Source organism: Ammospiza nelsoni, chromosome 5 (genome assembly GCF_027579445.1).
Source record: "Ammospiza nelsoni isolate bAmmNel1 chromosome 5, bAmmNel1.pri, whole genome shotgun sequence".
NCBI lineage: Eukaryota > Metazoa > Chordata > Aves > Passeriformes > Passerellidae > Ammospiza > Ammospiza nelsoni.
Window position 1 is genome coordinate 56,527,781 of NC_080637.1, and position 25,608 is coordinate 56,553,388.

Consider the following 25,608-nt stretch of genomic DNA (forward strand, 5'->3'; position numbering starts at 1 on the left):
TCAGAGCAGGAATGAAGGGGGTTGCTACTACCTCCAGTGGCAGAAAAGATCTCCAGGTTGATCACTAAATTGGGTGTGCATGTGTCAACCCTGAGTCAGCTGTGACCAAGGGGGCTGGATTGGATTGATTCCCTTTGTAAGTGAGGTGTGGCTGTAGTTTTCAGAGGAGAGCTGTCATTAGAGGAGGCACATTTGGGATGTATTTGTAGTGATATATTTGCTACCAGACCACTAGAACAAAATCGTCATGAAGCGCTGATCCTCCCTTCCCATTTTCTTATTCCTTGTTGTGATGGTTTCATGTCTTGGAAACATCAAGAGGCAGTGAATGCAGGACTTGAGCTGGTCATTTACATCACTGTTTCTGACTTTTACAGTGGGTGTGAGAGAGGAGGAGCGAAAGATCTTGATAGTTCCTTCAGAGGCATTTTTGAAATTGTGACTTTTTGTGTTCCTCCCTAAAAAAGTCTTCTTGTGCCAGAATGTCACATGGTAAGGCAAGCAGTGCAAATTTAGGGGCAGGAAATGTCTTTAGTGAAATCTGTGGAAATTTTAATCAGCTTTCTGTGAATTGGACACCCATAATTATGGGGATGGCATCTTGCTGCCAAGAGAGAGGAAAAGAGTCCACGGAGAGGGTATCACTGTTGACTCTCCTCATCCCCTGTGTAACTCCAGCAACCCCAAGTGTTGCTATGGTGCTCTCTCAGGTGACTGGGATGTGGCAGGTGGCTCCACACAGTAACAAACAGGAAAACCTTGGAGTGATTTTCACATTCTCCCTCCTTGTTCCCTCTCCTGTTTCTTGTTCGTGCTTCTTGGTTCTGCCCACACTCTCCAGTAAGGGAGGAGAGGATCCTCAGAGCTCATCTTCTCTAGAGCCTGCTAATGCATTGCCTTGCACCAGTGACCTGCTGTGGTGACATCATTCCTTCTGCACTGTATAGCCTGCAGCTCTCTGGGAGGGACACTAGAAATCTGCCACGGGTTTTCCCTCACTGGGGCAGAGATGGATCTGGAGAGTATGCATGGGCTTCCTGTGAGTAATACATGAAAATGTATCTAATCAGGAAATGTGGAATTGAAATAAAAGGATGTCTCAAAAGCAGTTTTATATTCTGCCAGGATGTAGTGCTGAGTGTAATTTTGGATGTGCCTAAAGGGACTGTATATATACTTTAGACATGAAGGGTGTGATGAGTGTGATGTGCAGAACAGATTACTCAGTGATAATTTTGTGAAAGGATGAAGAATGTAGCATACATGTAAACCCAGGATTTATTTAGTGACGTGATGACTGAAAGCTACTTTGTGGGAGAGTAAGTGAAGCAAAACACTCTATAGTGCTCTCTGAAGGGCTTTACACGGCAGCATTGTGCTGGAAATGGTGGCTGCAAACAGTTTCAAAAACTCACGGGCTGCCTTTAATGAATGCCTCAGTGCCAGACTTCCACATGAATGCTCCAGAATTTCCATCCAGGCTGATGAGTGATGGCTGGATTACTGTTGGAGCTGCATCCCGGAAGGGTTCTGAGAGGGAGATGGTGAAGCAGGGATGATTTGAGGGGCTGACTGGATGCAACATGGGTGGTTTGAAGGATTTTAGCCATGGATTCCTTTTTGCAGGGATTACTGTGTTACTGACCAGTCACACAGTCTTTTCATATGTTAAAATATAAACTAGCATGGCTAGCCATTTATGGGACATACCCCTTCTAATCCCTGGTATTTTCAAAAGTGTTTCTGTCCAGCCTGGCCCTTCTGGACCTTCTGAACCACATTAAAGATATTTCTCCTATTCTGGCTAAGATTGATTTCTTCCCTTCCAACACTGATTTTGCTTCCCTTCCCTGCCTGCTTTGCTCCACAGCACATGGCACATGGCCTATAATGTGGTCCTTATTCTCACTTCTCTGTGCCCTTTCATAATGTGGGTGTCCTCTCGCCTTGGTTTGTGCACGTGCAGAATAGGGCAACAGAGTTGGGGTGTACCTCTGTACCTGCTTAGGAATCCCAAATGTTGGGATAAACTAAACTAAACTATGTTTAGTTTATGGCCAGAGGAGGAATGAAGTGAGGCTGGTGTGCAAAATTAGTATTTGTAGGTCATACCTGGATTCTTAGTGGCTTCATGTGGAGATAGACCCCCCCCCCCCCCCTACTTGGGTCTTTTGGCTTTCTTGTCTGTGCAACTCCCATATTTCTGTCCCAGATTATCAACAACTACGTGGAAGTGACCCAGACAGGGGCGAGGGACAAGGCCTCCCCGAGTGGCCTCTACTTCAGGGACAGCAAGAGAAAGGTTGACTACGTCTTGGCCTACCATTACCGCAAACGCCTGGCCCGCCATGTGCCTGGTGCTGCCTCCCCGGAGCCGAGGCACGGATTTGCCTCTGTAGCCCTGGTTTCAAACGGAAGCACTGGGAAGGGTCGTGCTGAGCCCCAGCAGCAGCAGCAGCAGCAGCAGGACAATGGCCAGCGTGCCCTGCAGGAGTGGCCAGGGCTGCCTGGCCTGGAGGTGGTGGAGCTCAGCCTGCTGGACACCCTGGAGAAGGAGAGGCGGCTGCAGCGGGAGGAGTACGAACGCAACCTGCTGGAGGCAGGGCTGGAGATCGAGAAAGACCCGGAGGTAAGAGGGGGAGATTTGCACCTCATACATGGCATCGGGTGTCCGGATGGATAATGGACACTTTGGATGCCGAAAAAACGGTGTGAAGCTAAGAACGTGGCCAGGGTGTGTTTGTGTCACTTGGTCCTTTCTGCCTGAGAAAGACATGATGGTTATTGTTGTTTGATGTAGTGTTGAGTAGAAATTTCAAACTTACTTCAGGTGAAAATGTATTCCTTTGTCTAAATGTTCGTATGGCATGCAGCATACGAACATTTTCTTGCCAAAAACCCCCCCAACAACTTCAATATTGCTAAAATGAAGAAAGTATCTCTTAAGTAATTTGCTGGAACACTGCTAAGACATTTCGTATATCCTCACAATATTTTCAGCGTGACTCTCAGATTTCTTCTCAGCCATATGTAAGTTTTGTGTCCTTCCTTCATTCCACCCACAAAATGAGCAACGCCTATGCTTTGACTGGAGAAGATCACAGCCTATGATGTTTTTATTCTCCCACGTGTGTGATGCTGAAATGACACTATGCTCACGTCAGCTGGGAGCTGTGGCTATTTTACTTGGCTATTGCCAGTCAGTTAGTTGAGCACAGGTCTTCCAATTCCCATGTTGTTGCACTGAGCTCTGTACTATCCCTCTGTGCCCCTATGAAAGTCATGGATATTTTTATCCAATGAAGGGAAATCCCTGCTGGGTTCTGGTTTTAGGTGCTCTGGTGTTCTTGACACCAAATTTGAGAGATTTAGAGTGCCTTTTTGTACGTGCTGAGAACTTACAGCTCGTGTTCCAGTGCAACCAGTCAGCACTTCCACAACATGGAGCAAATCACAGACTGAATCTGAAAATTTGAAACTGACTGGCGTAGCATAGTATATGCATAATTAAATCACTGGCAGGAGTAGAAAGAAATAGAAAAGTATTTTAACTCTTTACATTTTCCTTGCTTAATTTTCTGAGTTGCAGGTGGCTCTGGGTTGTATTTCACTGCACAGCCTGGCTGAGCCATCCTTGTTCTGAGCAGAAAAAAGTGATCTCAGATCCTGATTCTTTTATGCTGTGCTCTAGGGTTTTGGTTCATTACATGACCATCTTACTGCTATGATTTTTATAACCAAATTGCACAAAAACCCAGGAGAACAGCTGTTTTTGGAGACCCCTTTCAGTTCTGAATTTCATCAGAACCCAAAAAGTCAAGCAGGAGATTTGGATTTGATTATTTGACACATTTCTTACCCTAAGTCTAGCTGGATACAAATTCTGTTTTGGCCTCCTTCCAAGTGATGGAACATGCTCTTAAATAATATACAAAGTGATAAATAACGTCATAAAGTGTTGATCAAAAAAGCCCTTTTTGTCACAGTCTTCACTATGAAGAGAAAAAGGCCTTTTGTAAAGGAACTCGGAAGTTCACAGGAAATTGTTGATCAGTTCTTTTATGGGAAATATGAATTGATTTTGAAAATTACAAAAAACCCCATTCTATCACTTCTCTAACTGTGTGTGTACAGAGTCACTCCTGTCCCCCACCCCTCCTCCTGTCCTTCCCCAACACACAAGCTGTCTAATCAAAAGGGGAAAAAGTTTTCCCTTTCAGAATCTCCTGAGAAACTGGAAGAGGCTGGAAGGACTATGACTTATCTTTTTTCTTCCCTGCCCATGACCTGTGGCTTTTACTTCTTTTATTTTTTATCGCTTCACTGATTTTTTTCTAATGTTAGTTAACTCCTGTTGGAACATGCTGAAGGTTCTGTTGTTTTTCTTGCTGTGAATTTCCTAGAACGTGCTGAGTAGGCACATGTGAAAGGCACAGCTGTCCTTATATGTGGATTAAAATTGTATGTTGAGCTGATACAGGAAAAACTTCTGCTTTTAGTCCTGGGAAAAAATATGTGTCTATAAATTCATTAAACTGAGAACAGCCTTAAAGCAGCATTTGTATTTTTGTACAGCACAGTGGACTTTCAACTACTACATTTCCAGTGGATTATGCTGAACTGAATGTTTGTTTGGTGGAGGTTTTTTTTGTTTGTTGTTGTTCTTTTCAGTGCTAATATAAGAAACATATTTTTAAAATATAATACTATTGCAAGTTGAGATATATTCTCTAATATATACTCTGGATCAGGTTTTGAGAAAAGTCTGATCTGGCTGCAAAGGTAGATATATTAGAGAGATTCCACTTTTGGACCTTTGGTTTGGAGCAGACCTAGTTTCTCTGCATTACATCATCTTCCTATGGTTTTGCAAGAAAATCCACTAATTTAAGAAAGATGGGATGTCGTGAATCAGGGAATGGTTTGGATCTACCAACCTCACATGGGAGTTATTCCAGAAGCTGGTTTTGTTGGTTTAAACTTTTTAGACATCAGGAAGTTCATCTCTAGGAACACAAGACAGAGTTACAACTATTTAAAAATCTTTATTTTTTCAGCTATCTTTTTTTTGGAAAAGTGAGAATTTCTCTGATGTTAATATGTTTGCTCATATGTGGCCTTATGATTGTTATATGTTTGATTATTAGGGAATAAACACCTTTCTCACATTGTCAAATGTGTAAAAGAAGAGGACAAGAAAAACATGAAGATGTATAATTTGTATGTGGAGAGAGGCATATTGCTGTTTTTGAATTTGTGGAAAATAGGCAAAACTATGGACTGTCTCAATTCAGCCAGTTATTATTTGTGAATTAAGGAATTTTGGATTACATTTTCGACTTCCTAATAACTTTATATCATTTGTTATTGCTGTCCTCCAGAGAAACTTTCATTTCTCTTAATAAAACATTCCTGGCATTTTATTGTTTTTACTGCTGTTTCTGGGTTTTTTAAAAATTTTTTTTAATTTCCCTTTACCTTTGCTCTTGCTTTGTTTTTCTTTGTTTTGTTTTGTTTTGTTTCTGTTTGTTTGTTATTTGTTCCTGGGGAAGCTGATAATTGTGTTTCACCTAATCTGAAACCAGTCATTCTCTTAAATTTGAATTTTACTCTTGCTTTAATGAATGCAAACGCAACACACGCCATTTTCAATTACAATTATGTATGGCAAGGCATAATAGGTATGGAATAAGAGGACATTGGAGATGTGCCTTGGCATTCTGACAGAGCTGGATCATTTTTGAGGACATTGGAAGTGAAATGTACTATGCTAAATAGCAGTTGGGAGAGGAAATATTATTTCAAGGGTAAAATGACAATTCTAAAACAAAATGTAAATTATCCTCCAAGAAGTTCATCTAACCTCAGTTTTTGAGCTAGTGTTGTTTCCAAAATGTCTCACTAAACTCCCTTGATTACATGACACTTGAGGGGAAAGGAAGTCCTTAAGTTCCTCAATGCTGATATTATTGATGATGGAGGTTGTGATTTGATTTTTCTGCTTGATATTCCAAGGCATATTTTTTAATTTTTGTGCAGAAAAATCCATGTAAATTTTAAAACCCAGCCACCCAAACAAACCTCCCAGCCTGACTCAAATAAAAAATCCACATAGACTTAAAAACCCAACCAGCTAAGACTTCCCCAGCCTGACTCAAATCAAAGCTTATAGTGCTGCAGTTGATTTTATTTATGGGGTTAAAATTCACTATTTTTTTGCACCAAGGTGCTTCCTGTTTGTCAGTGGGAGAAGGCGTCTCTCCTGTCAGCTGCTAAGGACAAAGCATAGCCAAAATGATGTCATGTATATTGCTTAATTCAGTAGTATTTAAAAGCCTAAAAAAATTATGTTTTTTTTTTTCCCCCCAAAATCTGTCGATGTGCTCTGTGGATGCTCCCAGGAAAACATCTCATGTCCTTAGTACATGTGAGACACCTTGCAGGCTCTCAGTATGGACATTTAATTGCCTCAAAACATTCATTCATCCAAAGTGCAGAGGAAAGCCCAATAGTAGCTAACATTAATTTTAAAAGGATATGGAAATTTAATGCGAGTCCTAGACCTTTATCCCTGTTAATGAATGCCTCCTGAAGCCAAGGAAGTTACAGAGTAATGGAGCATTGGAAAAAGACTGGTATCTTTTGTGCTCTAGGTCTTTGGACTTTGTATTTCAATCTCTCAGCACTCAGAACAAGGCTTTACTTCTTTGGGGAGCCAATTACATAAATATTTGATGAATATTTTTCAGTGACTCTAGTTGCAGAAGCATTAATTAGCTAAAACACGTTCTGCTTCTGTATGTTACTTATATGGAGCTGAAATGTAATACACAGCTCTTATAAAATTAAAGTTGAACAGGCAAGGCAAGGTTTGCAGTGGTAGTGAAGTGAACATGATGAAAATATGACAAGTTGATTAACTATTTAAGGGGAAATTATGTCTCCATTTTAGACAGGATTTTGAAGTAGCTCCATGGAATTTAAGTGTGATTAAATCATCAATAAAATAATGATCCATAATAAAAGGTGGCTAAGTAGAACGGCTGTGCTGTCAAAGCTCAAAATCCATATTATGGATCCTGGGGTTTTTTTTAATAACTGTATTGTGGCTTGAATAGATGAATGGGCAGACTGACTCACTTTTAATTAACATCCAGACTCTTGGTGCTCAGCTATGAGCTACCTTAGTCAAAAAGGCTTCCAAGAGAATCAGAGAAAATTGAAAAGTTATACAAAAATCATCTATGTTTTGTTAGTAACATTTATAAAGCTCTTGGGTAATCAGTAGTAAATGTCATCATTTGTCTGCAGATTAGGAAATGAAATCATCCATATCCTGAATTTTAGATGAAGGTAGAATAGGGCTGTATATGCTGGTGATATTTACAATGGGATTTGGGCCAGAGGCATCCTAATTTTACATATATTTTCTACGTAATGCTGTTTCTAGCAGACTTGCTTGGTAGTAATGGCCAATAGCCTCCTGAATTTGTTTTATCATTTCTCTGTGTCCTGAGTTCTGTCACCTTCTGGGAGAACTACTTTAATTCCTACAAACTGCCTGGCAGATGAGAAGCCCACAAGGAATGGCTCACACATCTCGGCTGGGGGATGGAGACTTACAGGATAGGGCATGCACAGTAACAAAATCAGCTGCTTGGCCTGTTCACAGATGATTCCCTGAAAACATATTTTAATTATCAGCAATCTCGTTTGCAGCAGAAGTTTTAATGTGTAAATTAAACACCTGGGGAGGGTTTGAAGGGTGACACATGAAGCCCTGAGGGATGTGATGCTGCCACAGTGCCTGCAGAGGAGGCTTGGTGGCTAAATAGTGATAATTTCTCCAAGGCAATCAGGCCAGTGCAGCTTGAATAGCAGCTTCATGAAAATAAAGTAGTAAAATATGAGATAGTTCAGGGAATTTGGCCCTGGAATTTGTTGCTGTTCTGAGCTATTAAATGGCAGCAGTCATGCTGCTGTTACTGAGGTGAGGTGCTGGGTGAGGACTGCCCCACCTGCAATGCCTCATGAACCCTGACCTATTCTTTGTCACAGGAAAAAAATCCTGATTTTCAGGGTTTCTTTTGGAGGGAAAATGGGACTTTGTTTGCTTTCCTGTCCCCAGGCCAATGCTTGCTTTGTCTCTAGCAGCAAACAGCCCTGCAGGTATCTTTGGTGCCAAAGGAGTGTTCACTATTGACTTTCTGCTGGTTGGGTAATTGTTCTGTGATATCACTGTTTTTTTTAGAGGCATTGCTGGTTAGCCATGAATTCACACCTCATGAAAAATCCTTTGCCTAAATCAGAGCCACTGAGAATTTTGCTTTGGAGCAGATGCAACACTGTAGATAAGTGTTCCCTGTTTTCAATATGTTACTTTTATACACACACACACATACACACACACACATATATATATATATGTATTTATGTACTGCTTTATGTTGTAGATATAAAGGATCTGAGCTGAGACAGTGCCCCTCTCTCTCTTCTTCTCTTTTCTCCTTTTTTTTTTCCTTCTGTCTGCAATGAGACAAATGAAAAGGCATTCCATAACGTGTCATTCTTCCTTCTCAGATTCAGGAATGGATTCCAGCAGGGAATCTGGGGGATATCTACAGGCTGGGGGATATCTGACAGTGGAAATTAGTCCTTGCAGGATAGGACTATCTTATGGGGAAAAAAACCCTCAACTGTTTGCGTGTGTGGGGAGTGAGGGAGTGGAATTTGCTATTCTTTGCCACGTCCAGGGAAAGGTAATGTACATAATGACTCAGGGTTGTGGGATGCTTGTACGTTTTGAGCTCTTCTTGCTTTACTGATTACTCTAATGGCTGCGTGTGTGTCATTCTGCCCAAATCTGAGTTGCTATAATGTCATGTTGATCATGACATTATGCTCAGACACGCAAGCAATATTCTTCCAGGAAGTGAGACACTGTAGGAAAGGAATGATCCCATGTAGGGAAGAAATGTCTCAAGACATTTTACATTGTGTACACTTTCAAATGTTATATTGTACTTGAGAGGGAGGCATTTTGGAGTGAAAACTGGATTCAAGATTTTCAACATGAACAGGTGAGAGGTCTTTTCAAGAAAAAACAAAGTAATTTCCCCTCAGTAATCAGAACATCCTCTTCAGCTCAAACTTAAATCCTTTGCAGACCTAAGTTCTAGGTAGGAGCAGAGTTCCAACAACTAAGTGCCAGTTCCTGTGAATGAACACAGATTTAGTGGGGGGAAGCTGTCATAGAGGGAAAAATTCATTAACTGTCTCACATGGCTACATCCTGAAAAAAAGAGGGAACTGTGATGTACAAGCCACCAGTTGTAATCAGATTGTATTCAAAGTGTCTTTCCTGGTCATTGCAAGATCTATTAAGTCATAGGACAAGGCAAATCTGTCAAAACTGTATCACAGAGTCGCTTCTGTCATTCCAGTGGTCCTAGGTCAACTGTTACTTTGTCCTGAATAGAACTACAAGGAAAAAAATAATTTAGCAGAGTGGCATTGGGCTGCATGGCTCTCTTTAGCATTAATGAGAGTCTGGTGGCTAAATCCCCATGCACAGCATGGAAAATTTACCCTTCTGAGTGGGTTCTCTCCTTGGTAGACAGTGCTGATAAATGTGTGCCCTCTATTGAACCTCTTTTGTGTACAGGTATGTGCTCACAGTATCAGGCCAAAGAAAACATCATGTTAGATCTTGATTTATGTAATACTGTGCTACATTCTGTAATATCCTGAAATTTCTGTGCAGTTATTCCAGGTCAGCATTAATATAACAATGATTTCATCCCTGAAACCAAATATTTGGACAAAATGGCCACCACAGGGTGCTCCATTTCTGTCCACAAAACTCTTTCTCCTTATCCTGTATGTTGTGACCTGTTCTTATTATTAAGGGGAAATTACATTGTTTTTTTCTTGAAAAGACCCCTCCACTGTTCATATTCAAAATCTTGGAAATCCTGCCACTTCTTGGTGCCACTGTGTCTTTCTTTGGTCAGTGTGAAATCAGCCCTTCACCCTTCCCTGCTGCTCATCAGCTGCCATCAGTTGCAGGTCCAAGTGAAGTCACAGCATCCAAGGCATCTTGATGACCCCTGTGAGTCCCTTTCACCTCAGATTATTCCATGGTCTTTGATCTTTTCCACTGAGAAAATCCACAGCTGGGACAGCTGGACATTAAGACTTCATACTTCCCAACTGCTTCTCTCTCAGGAACTTCTGTGCAAAATTTCCTTCCTCCCTTATTCTGTCTTTTATTTCAAAGCCTTATTTCAAAGCTGTCCTTAGGAAACTGCTCACCCAAAGCTGGCCACGTTCAGCTTCAGTGAGGCATCAAAGTTTGCTCATTAAGGTACTTGCTTTACTTTTCAGCTGATGTGTTGCAGGAGGCACCTGAGAACACCACAGTAATGACCTAACACACAGCTTGCACCACTAGGGACCCCTTGTTGGTTTTCACTTGGGAACCCCAGTTCACAAGTGACTCTCCTGGAAAATATTTGTTGGCTTAGGGATGTTTTGTTACATCTGGCCACCAACTGGCAAGACTCTTCACACAAAGTCAGCACAAAGAATGCTTTTAGCAAGAGCCAGCTGTAAATTGTCAATTTCCATATCTTCATAATGTTCAGACTCTGTCAGGACAACCCCTCCCATCAGGTGACTTTCTAGATGATGTTATTAAAGACAGCTCATTTTAGTATTTAAAAGTAGGTGCGGTTTTATAATGTAGTGATTGGTAACTGTCTTGATATCAGTATAGCAATTCTGTAGTCATGTACTGTGCTCCTAGCAATTCTCTATTCCACAATTTTATAAGAAGAGGAAAATGTAACTAGAATGTAAAACCAGTTTTGTTAATGTTGTAGAACTTTAAGTACCATGAAAGACTAATAGGCAGCTCTAAAATGTATTCCTTCATTTGTATATGTCAGTGCTAATTATCAAAGATAATAATTGGCATATAATTACAGAGCACTCTAATGTAATTAAAACCATAATAAAAAGTGTAGCCAAGGGATTATACATCAAAAGCTGTAAGCTGAATCCAGGAATTGAGGCAGTTGGCATCCTCCTGCTACCTGGACCCCTGAAACTAGATGGGAAAGTGGAAGAAATGAAAAAGGCAGAATCAGAATCCGAGAATGGCTCAGGCTAGAAGGGACCCCAGTGGGGCAGCTGGTCCCACCTCCCTGCTCCAGCAGCGCCATCCCACAGCACAGGGCACAGGATTGTGTCCAGAGGGGTCTGGAATATCCCCAGTGAGGAGACTCCACACCCTCTCTGTTCAATCTGTTCAGTGCTCAGTCACTGCCCAGGACAGAAGTTCTGCCTCCTGTCCAGGTGGAACCTCCTGGCCTCAGTCCCTGCCCGTTCCTCTGGTGCCATTGCTGGGCCCTGGAGCAGAGCCTGGGCCCTGCTCGGAGCCCTCCCTGCACACAGGGACACCCAGGGCTGAGGGCCCCTCTCAGCGGGGGCTCCTCTCCAGGCTGGACAGCCCCAGCTCCCTCAGCCTTTCCCTGCCAGAGATGTTCCAGGCCCTGAATCATCTCTGCAGCCTCCACTGGCCCCAATCCAGGAGCTCCCTGTCCCTGCTGTGCTGAGGAGCCCAGGACTGGACACAGCACTGCAGATGTGCCACACAGGGAGGGCTGGGCAGAGGGGCAGGATCACTCCCTGAGCTGCTGGCATTTTCTGAGCACAGGCCTAAGGGCTCTTTCAAGTACTCGCAGGACAAGGTAAACTCCTATTGCCTGATACTCTCCATATCCAGGTGCCTGTATTCAGATACACTTTAGTATAACCAGTATAAAAGGGTAGATGCCTTTGAAGAACAGATTTCATCCTGACTCTCAGCTGCCTGTTCAGAGGAATGACAGGAGCTTGAGGAACTGCTGTTATCTTCTGCAGTTCCTGGAGTGAAGTCTGGCCTGACTCATACCTGTGTCTTTCTCCATGTCAATGCCAAAACTGCTACTTTTAGAAGGAGTAACTGTTTTTAAATTTAAAATGTTGTTAAGTACATGAGGGCAGAGACAAGAATCAAACTTAACTAGCCAAAAACTGTCATGAGACTGAAGGTAGTTTTGGGCACAGGACCTCCTGTTCCTGTGTTCCCTGGCATCCTATCTGGGTTCCTTTCAGTTCTAGTTTCCTGTTTTCATCTCCTTTATGGTTGAACAGAACACAGCCAAAGAGTGGTGGTGAAAACTATGTGAATGCTAAGTTGTTTCACTGGAAAATGGGTTTATCCTACCATCCCAGGATGGTTTGGGTTGGAAGGGACCCTAAAAACCACCTCATTCCACCCCCCTGGCATGGGCAGAGACACCTTCCACTATCCCAGGTTGCTCAGAGCCCCATCCAACCTGACCTGGAGCACTTCCAGGGATGGGGCAGCCACAGCTTCTCTGTGAAAGTGTTTGTGTGAAGGGGAATGAGAATGTAAAATTGAAAGTTTTCCCTTGGCAGCATGTCTGTATTTATCTTTACACTTATTTACCACAACTGAAAATCTGCTTTGCACAGCTTCTGTTCTGAAAAAGTTTTTCTTTTACCTCCACACACTTGATGTAAATCTTCAGCTTTTCTTCCTCCCAAGAAATTTGTGTTGTTATTCTGCCACTTGCCTGTAACACTGACAGCTGTATGTATCATAGATCACTTGTTAGAAAGTTTAAAACTTTAGTTAGTAATCATATGCCTAATAAATGATGTAAAATTTTGTAGTTATTAAATATTACTTAACAATCTCTTCAGTTAGTGTCAAGAGGTGCATTACCACCATGAATTTGGTATTATTTTTCTCCAGAAGCCTGGGTTGGACGAATGAATCATGATTAGATGTTGATATATTGATATATTAATTGCAAGCAGGCAAAGTTTGCTGGAGTGGAAATGGAAATGTGAAAAGCCCAGATGGTGTTTATTCTTTGGTGGGGGCAGGAGGAGAAGCTTTGAACCAGAGTAGTTTCCCTGGAGGGGCAATGTTCAAGCAGGAGTTTCTAATTTGGTTATAAATAATTGTGTTTATATATCTATATCTATATCTATATCTATATCTATATCTATATCTATATCTATATCTATATCTATATCTATATCATCTATATCTGTATCTATCTATATCTATGTATCTATACTAACATGTGGACTTAAGGTGAATTAAGGCATTTTTTAGACTTCCAGAGTTATACAAACCTATGTGTGTTTGTGTTTTTAGTCCAGAAAGAGCATTGCAAATAGATTCAATTTTTTTGTAAACCATCTCTATAAATATTTGAAAAGACCTAACACATGTTGCAAATATTTAGTTAATAGTCTTTGTTAAAGCAAAATTTGAGGAAGCTCTAAAATCATAATATCTTATCAATATTAGAGGTCATTTTGTATATCTGTGGATGTCCCAGTTGAAGCCTGCTTCAGCCAAAACATCAGTTCAGTTATCCGTGATTGATGTGTGAATTTTTTGGCAAAAGCCCCACTCAATATTTTTAATAGTGAATGCTAAATTTAAATTCTATTTTTAATGTTTTCCCATCATGTGCGCAAATTATTTAAATTATCCCTGACCACAAGTGCAATGTTTGTGTAATAGAAGTGCCAGGATGGATATTTGTTATGAAAAGCAAAGGCACAATTTTCTGTATTGTTTCTTTAGTGAGCTAAAATATGCATCTAATTTTTCATGCCTTAGTCTCCTCTCTTTTCATTTGCCTGCTTAAATCTGCTGATTTTTTTCCTTGTTTGTTTTTCTTGCTCCCAGTTTTGCAGATTAAATCTCTCATCTCTGAACACTGTGCTTACTGCATGCCAAGAACCAAAAACATTTTCTGATCAGCATTAAACTGATACTGATAGACAGAGTTGGTCATGCCCCCTCCAAATGGACTCAAGTTTTGCTTGAGCTATCTTTGTTTACTGATGACTGACAAAACAAGTTGGGGGAAAAATAAAAAGTCAAACCCCTCCCACTTTTCCCTTTTGATCTCAGTCCTGATATATCCTTTGTTATAAATTTAATTATGTCACTTGAAATGTGATCATGGTGAACAGTTCATGTAGGCAATAGTTCTCAGGTGATGCCAGGCCACAGGACAGTGAATGCTGTGGTAGTTTGTTATGAGACTGTGTCCTGAGGTTCTTTCTCAAGCAAAGAATCTCTTAAGTCCTCAGGACAACACCCTCCTAAATCTCTCAAAGCTTGGCATAAGAGTTTTTACTCCAAAAACCACTTCCTATGTGTTTGTGAATGCTCTCCAAGTATCCTCTTAGTATGTGAGCTTAAGCGTGTGACCGCATCAGAGCTTTAAAGTCATGGCTATATTCTGCAGGTCTTAATGACAGTAATATAAATAAGTTTTTGTTTTCCCCAATGGTTTCTGAAAGCTTTGACTTGGCACTCATGAGTCACTGTCATGATGTATAGAAGGAACCACATTGCAGAGTAAATGTGTTAAGGGCCATTAAGAGAAGGCTTTAGGGTGACCTTATTATGGCCTTCCAGTGCCTGAAGGGAGCCCACAGAAAAGAGGGAGACTCTTGACAAGGGCCTGGAGTGACAGGACAAGGTGGAATGGCTTCACACGGACAAAGAGCAGGTTTAGAATGGATATTACAAAAAAATTCTTCCCTGTGAGGGTGGCGAGGCCGTGGCAAAGGTTCCCCAGAGTGCTGTGGCTGCCCCATCCCTGGCAGTGTTCCAGGCCAGGCTGGATGGGGCTCTGAGCAACCTGGGATAGTGGAAGGTGTCTCTGCCCATGGCAGAGGTAGGGACAAGATGACCTTCAGGTCTCTTCCAACCCAAGCCATTCTATGATTCCGTGATGGAGGTGTTCTGTTGCTGAGCATATCTTCCTCTTGTTAAGTCACAGCCTAGCATAGTGTGCTTGTGGCTTTGTTGCTTGGTCTCCCTTTTGTAAACTTCTAATATTTAGCAGAAAATCATTATGGTAGAAGTAGAGGAAAAATATGACGGAATCATGCCAAAACAAAAGCTCAAAAATGTTCACTGTGATGTAACGTATATATATATTTTAAAGGCATGAGTGCAAGCAGTGTTAATGAATGATTTTGAGTGAGCTGATATAAAACAAGCAAAAATATTTATAAAAATGACAAAATGCAGAGTACTTCTAATGAGACATAACAGGGATTTTAAGATGTGGAAGATGGAAGGTACTTACTGCTATCAATGTATGGCACCTCATTTATTACAAAAACCAGGTAGTGATTTCCTGTAAATTTCAATTTGCGTGATGCCACCAGGATTGGAATAACAAATCTTACATTTTTTTCCATCGCTAATTCATTTCCCTCATGGCATAAAACACTTTGGTAGTGTATCAGGTTAATATTCCTATTCTGCATTCTATTTGCTAATTATCTCTTTAATTGAAAGTTAATAGCCCACTTGACCCTTGTGTCTCCAGAAGTGATTTGTTCATTTTTCCACATAAATTGTCATATTTCAATGCCCAGCCAAAAGTTAAATCTCACTAAAATGTTTTTGTTGCATGCTGTTGTGAAATGTATTGGAGAACCTACAACTTTACAATGTGTCAAGCTTTAGCAAACATTTGTAATTTGGTGTTTGCTGACAGTTTATTCTTAGAATCCTAATAGAAAATTAAATTAGTGTTTCTTTTATAATGATTTGACAAATGATTTTTTAATAATCCTCCTTTATTTTTAGTGTTACAAAGGAGAAAACTGGCACTTACATATTCTGACTGGCTGGTGTCTACTTTTTGTATTGTCAAAGTGACTCTGAATTAATGGTAATGGAGAGTTAAATCCGGCCAACAGAGTTTAGGGCATGCAGAGAGCAGTACTTCCAGGATGGATGAAAAAAGTATGTCTTGTAATAGTTATCGTACTGATATCTACTGAGTGATTCCCTCTGGACCATATTTTTGGTGAACTGAGTGTATTGAGGCATGGTTTTCAAAAGTGTTGATAATTCAGCACATTCTGCAGAGATCACTAGAATGTGCTGGCTAATTAACGTTCCTAAAAATCCAATATTGTCCATTTACTGGCTGATTTCGGTGATTACCATGCTCCTGTGGGAAGGTACTGTGTTGAGCCCTGGTACCACATTAGCTGAAGGTGCTGGATCTCCTAGAGCTACAGAAATACTCTGACACTGCAGTTTCCATCTATGAATGAAGTATTGCTTGGACACTGAGTCCCAGCCCATTTGCCAAACATTTTGTGCTTCTCTCAGCTGCAACATTTCAAGTAACTATTTATCTCTGCTTGATGAATTGCTCAGATTTCCAGGCTGCAGCTGCTGCTCTTACTGCCTTCTAATCATCTGCAGAGTCTGAAAACACCTAGCAGAGCTCCTCAGCTCCACATCTCCACATTTCATCTGGAGCAGGCTTGTGCCTCACTGGCTGGGAACTGCTTCTCCAAGTATTGGCAATACTTCCATGAAATGATCCTGTGGTGTGAGAGATTCCCTCAGTGCAGTACAGGGTCTCCAATAGCTGCAGTGGTAAAATGTTTAGGAAACAGCAGGAATGGAACTTTTGTGATGCTTTTGCTCTGATGTTCTCCTGGTGGCAGCTATGTCCAACTCAGCTGCTTTCCCCCCCAAACAACATGTGATGTTGTTTGCCCACCTAGGAACCGTCTGGGGATCTCTCTCCCAAAGTGTGGCACAGTTTCTTCTTAAAATGCTATTCAGTTTTTGCACCCACAAGGCAGAGGCACTTCCTTGCTGCATTGATGTTTCTGTTCTTTTGTTGACTTTTAATTTGGCTTCTTCTGAGGCCCTGTAGTGCTTGTTCTGAAAGAGACTCCAGACAGTCCATCCACACCCCATCTCCTTATCATGCAGGATTTTATAGACTTCCACAATAACCCGCTCAAATTTCCAGAAAAAAAGGTCTCAGTCTTTTTAGTGATTCTGTGTAGATGCCATAACAAGGCTTTTGTGTGTCCTCTGAACCCATTTTTGGTCTAACTTGTCTCTTTGGAGGTGAGGAGGCAGACAGTGCACACTGAGTTCTCGATGTAGATACTGCTATGTTTGAATGAGTTTTTTTCTTAGTTTTTGTACCTTTCCTGATAAAATGTAAGCTTTACTTTACTTTGTGGCTCTTATAAAATACTGAGCTGCTATTTTTCAAAGGATTTTCTGTTGCAAAATTGTCATTACTGACCAGTATATGTGAAATCAGAGCCCAGCATCCTATTATGTGAATCTAGATTTAACCCACAGGTATTGCTTTATACTGATTTACATTGAGAGCTCTTTGCCATTGTTCAGGCTCTTACAAAGCTTTTCTATAATTTTTCAGAGTCTGCCCTTATCCTTGCTTCCCTGAAAAACTTCATCTGCTTTATCTTTCTCCAGGCCACTTAAGCTGCTGTTGGACACTGCTAACACTACAAAATCCCCTTAGTGACTTTTTATTTTTTTCCAGCAGTGCAGATTCTCCTCCTACCCAGTTTCTTCTTGTTTCACTGATTATTTCTCCACCCCTGGACCTGTTGCCTTATCCAAAATAAGTCACGTGATGATACTGTGGGACTGCCCCTGACTCTCCCCCATCTCTCCCTGTTTGCAGTGAGGCTGTAGATGTCCAGGGAGGTTTTGGATTTCCTTCCAGCAAAAAAGCCAGCCCATATACTTTGATTATCTTCATCTTAATTCTGTCCCATTCAATTCTGTCCCCTGCAAATATAGCCAATCTTCCTTTTACTGCTAGTGATCTTTGAAGGGCCACACTCTGATTAGGAGAATCCTCTTATTAAACTGAATACCTTTGTACCATCTGTTAACACTTTCGAATTACAGAACACCCTCTAAAGTATATTTACTAAGAATGAATTGAACTTTAAAATCTTTCGAGACAAAATTGAATCATCCTGTTGGAATCCATAAGGTTAGAGGGTTTTTAGGAAATGATTAAAAAAGTATAGGCCTCAGACTGAAGTTTTGTTAGCATTGCAAATACAGCAAAAAAGTTTCCCATGCAAGCAGAAAAGTTTCCCAAGCAGTAGACGTGACAAACTACAATAGGTCTCTGTGGAATTGGCTTCAGGATGGCAACAAGGTTATTTAATGTATATCTTTACAAGGTTAGCATGAATAGAACTTTGCTCTTTGTCTCTTATGAGCTAGTCTTTGTTTTAACTATCATTGCGTGTGCTTTGTGGGATTGGATAGAATGCTTGTCAATACATGTTTTCTGTGTCTGATTGGCTGAAACTAGACTGAGATGATTTTATGTATTGCTGTATGAGCCCTGCTGGAGGAGACATTTTTTTGGTGTGGATCAGTGAGCTGTCATGTCTCCATTTTGTATTTTGAGACTGATGTGCTGGAAATAAAAGCAAAAATCTCTTCACTGGTCTGGTTACAATGTTATCCATATTTGGATATTTTGCTGCGGCCTAGTGGGTTCCTTTTTTAAGGCGTGGGTTCCTGACACAATTGGACTTATACCTGTCCCGTCCCCCGCATTTGGTGCCCCGTGTGAGGACCCCCGTCCGAGGACGTAGAATAGAAAAAAAAAAAAAAAAAGAAAAATCGTGGAAGTACCAGCCACGGAGACCCAAGTGTTAACAAGGAGGACACGGTAACATCTCTCCCGCCGAAGCCAAGAAAATTGTAAGTAACTTTTCTCGGGAGAGGCTTGGGTAACGAGAAAACGAAAATGGGAAAAAAGTTATCAAAAGTTGGATGTTACAAGAGACTGTATAAAAAGACAATGTTACAAGAGAAAGCTCGTTCTGCAGTCTCAAAAACTGAGCTTAAAAACTTACTTATCTGGGTTAAAGCAAATACGCAAGATTTGAACTTACAGTCTGCTTTTACTTTTCATTTTTGGGATCAGATAAACTGGAGAATCTATAATCTAGTCTCTCTCAAAAAAGATGAAAGCTTAAGAGAACTTATGCCGATTTGTAGAGCTCTGTTGGAGTGTTTTAAACAAACGGATAATAATAAGATCAACTTGGACTCAGAAAACAAAGCTTCTGGCTCTGTCTCTTTAAATTCCAGTAAACCTGAGACTGTGTGTGTATCGGAGAATGTAACAAGTGTTGTTTCAAATGTTGACACTAATGCTTTGAACTCTGTTGAAAAAAAAATCTTTCTTCTCTCTCTCTGGGAAAAAATGACACTCTTTCGGACTTTTCTTCGCATTGTTCTGTTAATGTAAAAATATGTGACTCTTGTAAGGGGGATGGGACAAAATGTGTAAAAGATGGAAATGGAAAAGTGACTGTACTTCCTAAAATTGTTTGTGCAGGGACACTGCAACCTGAATTGGATTCTGTTGGGCCTGGGGTGGAGGCTGAGGTGGCTGCTTCCACTCGGGAAATTGTGGTTCCGGGGAACTCTTTTCCTGTTTAGCAAAAACATGGTTGTTCTGGTGTTTGTCAATCTATAGATACAGAGAAAGAAAAACTGGCTTTAATTCAAAGGGTTGAGTCTTTGAAAGGATGGATAACTCTCAAAAACCTGAAAAAACACGGGTTGCGTTTTTAAAATGTCATTATCCTAATTCTTGTATTTTAAAACAAAACCATGTAAGTTTAAAACCTAGATTTGAGGACTCCCAAGCTGAGTTTTTCTTGGCAGGGAGACAATGTGAAACTTGTAGTAAAGTATCGAACTCAAGGTTAAATGGCACTGTTCCCAGAAGAGAGGAACACGCCTCTGTTCCAGCCCCTTTGGGCCGGGCTTCAGAGGAGGCGTGTTGTTTGTGGGAGTCCACCCCTGCCTTTTATGGCCGAGTTCCCGGAGCTGGCCGAGTTCCCAGAACTGGCCGAGTTCCCGGACTTGGCAGAACTCCTGGACAAGAGTACAGTGTCCCTGTCAGGAATTTGGATTTGGGCAGAGGGCCTGGAAGGTTTGGATTTAGTGATTTCTCAGAATCAGAAAATATATTGGTTAGAAGTAAAGGTCAACCTGTCATTGATCAAAGTGACAATTTTGATTTTCCATTAAATTTACCTGGTTGGTCATCCATTAATCAGAAACTGGAAAAAGATTCGGATTTAAAGGAACAATATCTTGCTTTACCAGTAAAATATGGAAGAAATGACAGAAATCCAAAATATGAAAGACTTGATCATCATGATATAAAGGAGTTGCGACAGGCTTTGAAAGAGAGTGGATTTTCTTCTCCATATTTTAATAGTGTGTTGAAAAATACTTTTAACTCTTATGACTTAGTTCCTGCTGATTGCAGGAATGTGGCTTCTCTGATCTTAACCAATTCACAGTACCTACTATGGGAATTACAATGGAAAAAACTACTTAACAAGTTGGTTGAAGGATATGCAAATACTGATTATGCTGATCTAGATGTTGCTCAACTAGCTGGTGATTCACCTTACAATAGGCCTGAAAATCAAGCAGCTGAACTGCATCGACCTGTGTTAACAGACATTAAAGATGCTGCTAGAAAGGCCTTGCTTTCACTTGAGCCTGCTGGCTCACATTTAAGCTCTTATCCACTGATCAAACAAGGTGAAACTGAATCTTATGGTTCTTTTTTGGATAGATTAACTCAAGCAGTTGAAAGGCAATGTCCAGATGAACAAGCCCGCTCTTATATCTTTCAAAATCTTGCTTCTGTAAATGCTAATGATGAATGTAGAAAAATTATTTTAGCTTTGCCTGATCAGCCTCCAACAATTACACAGATGCTAACAGCTTGCAGTAGACTTATGGGTTCACAAAATGCTGCAAATTCACAGGTCAATGCTTTGGAAAAAACACTGGAACACAATTTGACACAACGAATGGATAAAATTGAAAAGCTTTTAGAAAAACAAGAAAAACGTTGGGAAAATTCTGTTAATGTTGTACAAGTGGACTCTAATAAAAAACCTGTCTGCTTTGGTTGTGGTAAACTAGGGCACCTTAAAAAGGATTGTCGTGGGACATCAAATCAAATTTCTATTTGCCCTCGATGCCGAAAAGGAAGGCACATTGCTAAATTCTGTCACTCACTATTTGACATCAATGGCAACCTACTGTCGTTAAACTTCAGAAACAGTGCATTCCACCGCGCTCAGACACAAGTTGTGGTACCCACTGGCAATGGGTGAATGCTCTCACTGGGCTGGTCATGTCACAAAAGGATTGTCATCTGTAAAGATTCCAATCAAAGTGACTTTTTACCTGTCATAGGATGTGATATATATGAACTGCTAATATCTTGTTGTACAAGTTTTGTCCTCAGTTCACAGAATTTTCCAGGATTCAAGATTCTACTACTACATGGATGATCTGCTCATCACAGCCTCAACACAGAGATGCAGCAAACCTTTGCTGGTGTTGGGACTGAAATCCAAAAGTGCTGGACTTTACATTTCTACAACTAAACTTCAAGGACGCAACAAAGATTCAAGACTGAGACATCAGTTCTTCAAAGAAGACCATCAACTCTTCAAAGAAGACAACCTCATCCCTGGACTTTGACTGTGGTTTGAATTTTTCAGCTTTTCCCTCAATCTTTTAATTTAGTTTAATGAATAGAAGGTTCAATTTTAAAGGATGTTAGTAATGAAACTTTACATCGTTGGCTTTCCTGTCTTTTTATAACTTCACAATATATAACTAATCCATGCTTTGTTTCTCACATTAGGGTATTCATGTTTCCGTGGACATGTTCTCTGGTGCAGTTTTTGCTTCCCTTCACACAGGTGAAACTGACAGCCATGCCTGTCATCATTTCCTGCAAGCTTTTGCTTCATTGGGTGTACCCCAAGAAGTAAAAACTGACAACGGTCCCGCATATATATCTCAAAAATTGGCCACATTTTTAAATAAATGGGGTGTTTGACACATTTTTGGTATTCCCCACTCTCCCACAAGCCAAGCAATCATTGAAAGAACACATCAAACCTTAAAACGCATATTAGATCAACAGAGAGGGGGAACGGAGATTACTCCACAGATGAGACTGAATAAGCTCTGTACGTTTTTAATTTTCTAAACAGTTCAAGTGAAGGTCCATTTTGATTAATAATTTGGGGAAAGGGTATGCTTCTATTTCCACAGGTGCTGGAATTAAATGGGTTCCTGCCAAAAACGTCAAACCATATCGCACTTCAGAACCTGTTGTTGAGCCCAGAACCGAGAAGCAAGTACGCAGACGTGAACCGAATCGAAGGATCCCGGGTCTCGCCTGACGCCTCTCGTGCCTGACGTTCTTTGTGCATCGGTGGAACCCATGAACTCTGATTTTGTGCCAATGTTATTTATGAGTATGCTAATTGAATGCTGAATGGTTGTTTAACAAAGCTAATTTTTGGCTGAAAATTTAGGTTATTGTTTTTGTTTAGAAAGAATTCTGCCAAAACTTAGTTCTTGAAAGAGATGGGGCAGAATCAAATGGTATACTTGTTTTGCTTGATTTTAATTGTTTTTTGTCGTGCAGATTTGCCTGTGGATCAACCGAAAATGAATGTTTGGGTGACCTTAGCCAAGGCTGCCGGATCGGATACTATATGTTTGTCTAATTCGGAACCAGAAAAGCCTTTTTCAACCTGTCTGGTTGGTGTGCCAGTGAAAGAGTTGCCTTTGGTCAAAAAACAATCTAATGGTAAATCAGGTGGAATTGACAATGGAAACAGTCCGTCCTTCAATTGGAACATTTGGTCCAAAAAACTCCTTAGGGCAGCATCTGAATCTCAAGAATTAGAAATCCTTGGTTCTTTGACCATGGATTTTTGTTTTACTTTCATGACTCGTGCCTGGCGAAAAGGTGATCCCCCAAAGTTCAGTGTTACTCCTCATTATTTTGCATATAAAAATTTGAGTTTTTGGTGTAATGTTTCAAACAGTTGGGATGTGTTTCCGGAGACAGATTAATATCCACGGCAATTGCCGAAAGGGTATTGGTTCATTTGCGGAGATAGAGCTTGGCAAGGCATTCCAGCTCACCTTGAACGTGGCCCTTGAAGCATTGGGATGCTCACCATAAATGCCCCCACTGCCAAAGCAGTGATGAAAAAGAAACAAAGGAAAACAAGAGCTGTTCCTCATTATGATGAGAACTGTCAGAGTGATTTTATGCCTTGGAATGCTGCCAGAAGGGTTTCAGCAGGTATATTTTTACCCCAGTTGGCTTCAGCAGTGGCATTGAGACAATTAGATCGAGTTGGATGTTGGCTGAGCAAACAAGCTAATGCCACATCCTCCGCAATCAGTGATATGTTGACCGATGTTGATAGTATTAGACATGCTACTCTTCAAAACAGAGCAGCCATTGATTTTCTTTTACTGGCACAAGGGCATGGTTGTGAGGAATTTGAAGGATTGTGTTGTATGAATTTGTCTGATCATTCTGAATCCATTCACAAAAGCATTCAAAAATTAAAGGATCTGACAGCCCAAATTAAAGAAGATGGAGGTTCCTGGTTGGATGATTTGTTTCAAAATTGGAGTTTTACACCTTGGCTAAGGCAACTTTGCAAGATAGGTCTTTATGTGTTAGGTGTTCTAATACTGATATTGATAGTGGTACCTTGTATACTCTGTTGTGTTCGGTGAATGATGAACAAAACAGTCCGAGAAGTTTTTGTCATTCAAGCAGGAGAATTAGGAAGTAGAAGCACAGAGAGTGTACGAAATCTCACGAAAGCAGTAGATGAGGGTATTGACATGAACAAAGGTTTTGAATTAAGGCCTTGGAATTGACCAGAGTTTTTCGAACAATGATTTGGGACTGTTGCCAAACGTGATTCATATCTCTTTCAGGGATTGGGTCTTCACAGTATTAAGTTGCTGTGCCATAATATAGCAATGCTTCAGTTTAGTGCAAATAGGTCTTCAACAGATAATAAGCAGAAATTTTGCAATAGAGCTATGAAACGCAAGTAGCAAACGACAAGAAAATGAAAGCTTCTGGGTCAAACAGAGAGGGGGAAATGTTGGAATCCATAAGGTTAGAGGGTTTTTAGGAAATGATTAAAAAAGTATAGGCCTCAGACTGAAGTTTTGTTAGCATTGCAAATACAGCAAAAAAGTTTCCCATGCAAGCAGAAAAGTTTCCCAAGCAGTAGACGTGACAAACTACAATAGGTCTCTGTGGAATTGGCTTCAGGATGGCAACAAGGTTATTTAATGTATATCTTTACAAGGTTAGCATGAATAGAACTTTGTTCTTTGTCTCTTATGAGCTAGTCTTTGTTTTAACTATCATTGCGTGTGCTTTGTGGGATTGGATAGAATGCTTGTCAATACATGTTTTCTGTGTCTGATTGGCTGAAACTAGACTGAGATGATTTTATGTATTGCTGTATGAGCCCTGCTGGAGGAGACATTTTTTTGGTGTGGATCAGTGAGCTGTCATGTCTCCATTTTGTATTTTGAGACTGATGTGCTGGAAATAAAAGCAAAAATCTCTTCACTGGTCTGGTTACAATGTTATCCATATTTGGATATTTTGCTGCGGCCTAGTGGGTTCCTTTATTAAGGTGTGGGTTCCTGACACAATTGGACTTATACCTGTCCCGTCCCCCGCACATCCCTTCATATGATTGTTGATCAGCTATGGAGGAATGAAGCAATATCTTCAAGTACCTTTCCTCCGATTTTTCAAATTGCCGTCCTAAGTGTTTTGAATTTTTTTCTTTTTTCTCCAAATCCTTTTTTTTTCCTTGAAATTTAATTTGCTAGAGTGAGGGGTCGGTCTCTGTTTCATTAATCCCCCCACTGGGTACATGCCTGTTATCTGGTCTAAAAATTGACTTCCATGATCTAGTTGCTTCATCTGGAAAATTGTTTAGGCCATAAATCTCTGTGCAGATTAGTGAGATTCATTCCCTCAAGCAGAATTACATGTTGTCTTTTTAAATGTTAACTCTTTGGCCTCAAGAAGTTTATTGATTTTTTTATGGATAATAAAGTTTGATATGAGGTATTCCACAGAATATTGGCTTATTTTTTAGCTAATTTGCCACTGAATGTAGCTAGGCCAGCCGCTTGCATGATTTTCAGTTGACACTGCCGAAATACAGGAGGTGGTAGAGAAGACACAGTCCTCCCTTCCTCTGTGAGGCAGTTTGATTTGGGTGAGGAGGCTCTTAATTTTACATTTTACTATTATTATTTATGGTATTCAATCTCAGAAGACGTGTTGAAATTGTGCCAGGCCTTCCTAGCAAGAAATTTGTGTTGTTGACACAGGAAAAATTTGCTGATAAAGTTATTGTAAATAATTAGAGATGATTTTGCTTTATGTTTAAAAGTCATACTTTTCATGCTGTAGTGATTAGTGGACAGAGATAAACATTGGGAAAATATTGATGAAAGTGCAGTAATTTTTAATCCAAAATGTGTATTTAAAATGAATTACAATCCTGGCATATTTTTTGTCACCTGCATATAGATCCTGCTTTGAACAGTGCAATAATGCACAGGTCTGTGCCCTGGGTTTTTTCTTTTCTTTTATTTGGCAGATTTATCAATCTATTCTACATTTGTGCTTGAGTTTCTGGCAGCTCATTTTCATTCAATTTTTCATTGCCATTAAAAATTTCCATCTTCTTTGGGGAAGCACACCTGTGTTTTTACGCTTCCTGTATCATCTTCCATTCAGAGACATTTCCTGTCTG

The 25,608-nt window shown here is 40.5% G+C and overlaps 1 protein-coding gene across 1 annotated transcript in view; it reads left to right on the forward strand.

Annotated features, from left to right (window-relative positions):
- ANO2 (anoctamin 2) overlaps positions 1 to 25,608 on the forward strand; it is a 159,393-nt gene that overhangs the window by 8,602 nt on the left and 125,183 nt on the right. Inside the window, exon 3 of the mRNA XM_059471896.1 lies at positions 2,213 to 2,629. Coding sequence (XP_059327879.1) covers positions 2,213 to 2,629 — 417 coding nt within the window. The remainder of the gene's footprint in view (positions 1 to 2,212; positions 2,630 to 25,608) is intronic.